We start from the raw sequence: 3,423 nt of genomic DNA on the forward strand, positions 1-3,423 counted from the left end.
AGCTGACGGCCTCTTCCAACCACAGATGGGAGCCCAGGGCCTTATTACTGCGCAGGGAGAGGGGCGGCCAGAAGGAAGTCGGGGCCAGACCTCCACAACCAGCCCTTTCCTAGGCAAGGCTGCCAGGGGGGCGCAGGGCTGCCCGAGTCCACTCTGGGCCCAGCTGTGTGCCCCTGGCCTGCACCCTCTCCTCCTCATGCTACCCTTTCAATCCCCAAGGGCTGACCTGCGCCCTGTGTCCCCCAGGGGCGCTGTGGTAGAAGCCCCTGCTGGCTGCTCCCCAGTAGCTCAGCTGTGCCCCCCCCCTCCTCCGCCCCCAGCCTCAGGCAGGTCTTCTGTGGGAATAAGGCCCCATCTCAGGCTTTTCTCTCTGGTGGGACCAAGGCCAAGTGTGAAGGAGGAGCTGAGCAGCCTGCAGACAGGGGGAGATTTGCATGGAGCCTCCCCCTGGGGATCAGGGCTCATAAGAAGGTGAGGGCTCAGCCTGGCTGTGCGGCTCAGGGAGCAGAGTGTGGGGGCCTGTGCACCATGGATGGGGCTCCCCTTCTCCTCGCCCTCCTGGCTCACTGCACAGGTGGTGCCTGAGGGGAGTTTGGGGGGGCACCTGACTGTCACCCGGGAGCATGACCTCTCCCTCCCTCCCTGGGCCAGGGGTCTGCGCTGTCCCCTCTGATGTCTGTGTCGCCCCCTCCTTGCAGGGTCCTGGGCGGAGGTTGTGTTTACTCAGCCCGGCTCTGTGTCGGGGTCTCCGGGACAGAAGGCCGTCATCTCCTGCACCCGCAGCAGCGGCAGCATTGGAGGCTACTATGTGTCCTGGTACCAGCAGCGCCCGGGCAGGGCCCCCACCATGGTGATCTACGGAGATGATGAAAGACCCTCGGGGGTCCCAGATCGGTTCTCTGGCTCCATTGACAGCTCCTCCAACGCCGCCCACCTGACCATCTCAGGGCTGCAGCCCGAGGATGAGGCCGATTACTACTGTCAGTCCTATGACAGTGGCTATACTAAGAACACAGAGCTCCAGGCTCACGGGGAAGTGAGACAAAAACTCCCCAGAGCCTGGGTCCTGGGGCTGCCTTCACCTGCCCCATAGGTCTGTGAAATATGCCGTTGGTATTTTAATGGGAAGTGCGTTGAATTTATAGATTGCTTTGGGCAGTATGGACATTTTAATGATGTTGATTCTACCAATCCATGAACACAGTATGTTCTTCCATCTGTTTATGTCTTCCTCTATCTCTTTTTTCAACGTCCTGTAGTTTTCTGAGTAGAGGTCTTTTACCTCTTTCATTAAGTTTATTCCTAGGTAGCTTAATTTTTTTGGTGCGATGATAAATGGGATTGTTTTTTTAGTCTCTCTTTCTGCAAGTTCACTATTGGTGTATAGAAATGCCATAGATTTCTTGGCGTTAATTTTGTATCCTGCTACATTGCCGAATTCTTTTATTAAGTCTAATAGTTTTCTGATGGAGTCTTTAGTTTTTAAAAAATATATATTTTATTGATTTTTTACAGAGAGGAAGGGAGAGGGATAGAGAGTTATAAATATCGATCAGCTGCCTCCTGCACACCCCCTACTGGGGATGTGCCCGCAACCAAGGTACATGCCCTTGACTGGAATCAAACCTGGGACCCTTCAGTCCACAGGCCGATGCTCTATCCATTGAGCCAAACCAGTTAGGGTGAGATTATGCAGTTTTAATATTGACTTTAAATGAGAATTAATGGTGACATAAAATTGTCCCTCTCCCCTCTCCCTACAAATCTTAGGGCCAACGCCAACAATCCCCACAATTGGAGGCATGCCTGTACCTTTTACGCAGTTTGGTTTTCAATTTACCAGGTTCCCAGGTGTCCCTTCTCCAAAGCTTCTGATGCAGATGAGAGGACTTCCCCCCACCCCCCGTGGAAGTGGGAGGAGCTTGAGTTTTGAGTTGAAAAGCCCAGGAATGAGAGGCAGTACCTTTTTTCCCTCTGGTTTTGGCCTGGGTGTGTCTTGTACGTTGAAGATATCGGTTTGGAGATAGTGCTTGGTTCTCCTGAAGGCAAAAGACAAGAGAAAGGTTCTCTGAGATTATCAGCTCTCATGTCCTAGGGAATATCATCTGTATCAAAAAATGCTATTTAGGTAGCATTTTCTCTCTATTTTTTTCCATTTTCCAACACTTTTTTTTTCTCACCTGAGGATGTTTTTATTGATTTTTTTTTTTTTTTATCAGCTCTCTCCTAGGGAATATCATCTGTATCAAAAAATGCTATTTAGGTAGCATTTTCTCTCTATTTTTTTCCATTTTCCAACACTTTTTTTTTTTCACCTGAGGATGTTTTTATTGATTTTTTTTTTTTTTAGAGCAAGAGAGAAACATTGATGTGGGAGAGAAACACTGATGTGAGAGAAACATCAATTGAATGCCTACCCCAGGCGCCCCAACACCTGGGTATGTGCCCTCACCGGTAATCAAACCCAAGACCTTTTGGCGTTCAGGATGACGCTCCAACCAACTGAGCCCCTCAGCAGGGTTCCTCCACTCTTTTTTAGTTCTACATTGCTTTTGGGTCCCCAAAACCTCTAATCAGCTCTCACCAAGTTCGTCTCGAGTCTATTCAACCACAACTGCATCAAGGAAATCGTTAAACCTGACCAAAGTAAGTGCTTTGTTCCATGTTTACTTTCACGTATTTTTAAAAGATTTCTACCCGTTTAAATGCTTTTAAATTTGTATGTTATTTTTTTATATTTTTAAAATTTTTTATTGATGAAAGTCTTACATAGGTCCTTCTTTTAAATTTATGTTATTTTAGGAACAAATGGAAACCCTTAACTTTTCTTGCTGTTATTTTGGGAAGTTCTGCTTTGATGTACAGAAATTGGCTTTACTGGTGGACGACAAAGATATGTCTTTGGTACCAGTGGATTTGGCATTCCTCCTGTTCTCTCGCACAGGAACATGGAGGCAGCCATGAAGAAGGCTGAAAAAACACTATTTCAGGGTTTAAAAAAAGACCACAATCCTCAATTTCACTGTTCAACTTTAATGTATAATTTGTGCAGGTTGCTTAAGTTTGTTAATGGTTGGTGTACTTATAGGTTTTTAAAATATGAACTGAGGGGAACTAAAAATAAGAAGAATTTATTTGAGCAAAAATCAAATTGAATCAGGCAGCACAATTGTAAGTAGTGAGAAGCTGCCTGCTGCCAGGAGCCAGGTGAAATATTCCTATGGAGAAGGTTGCAAGCACAGAAAGTGAATTATTTGGCTACAGCTTACAGCCTAATTGGGTGTTTGTGATTGGTTATCTTTAAGTTTTAATATCTCTTTAAAAAATATATTTTTGTTGATTTCACAGAGGAAGGGGGTGGGAGAGATAGAAACATCAATGATGAGAGAGTATCATTGACCAGCTGCCCCACTCCTCGGCTGC

The 3,423-nt window shown here is 46.7% G+C and overlaps 1 gene segment (V, D, J or C); it reads left to right on the top strand.

Moving 5' to 3' along the window:
• Positions 1-504: 504 nt before the first annotated feature.
• LOC102262843 lies at positions 505-1,093 on the top strand. The segment is given in 2 exon segments: positions 505-574; positions 699-1,093. Coding segments are annotated over 2 exon segments (441 nt in total).
• The last annotated feature ends 2,330 nt before the right edge of the window (positions 1,094-3,423 follow it).

This window comes from Myotis brandtii, unplaced genomic scaffold, assembly GCF_000412655.1.
Source record: "Myotis brandtii unplaced genomic scaffold, ASM41265v1 scaffold544, whole genome shotgun sequence".
In the NCBI taxonomy this organism is placed as follows: Eukaryota; Metazoa; Chordata; class Mammalia; order Chiroptera; family Vespertilionidae; genus Myotis; species Myotis brandtii.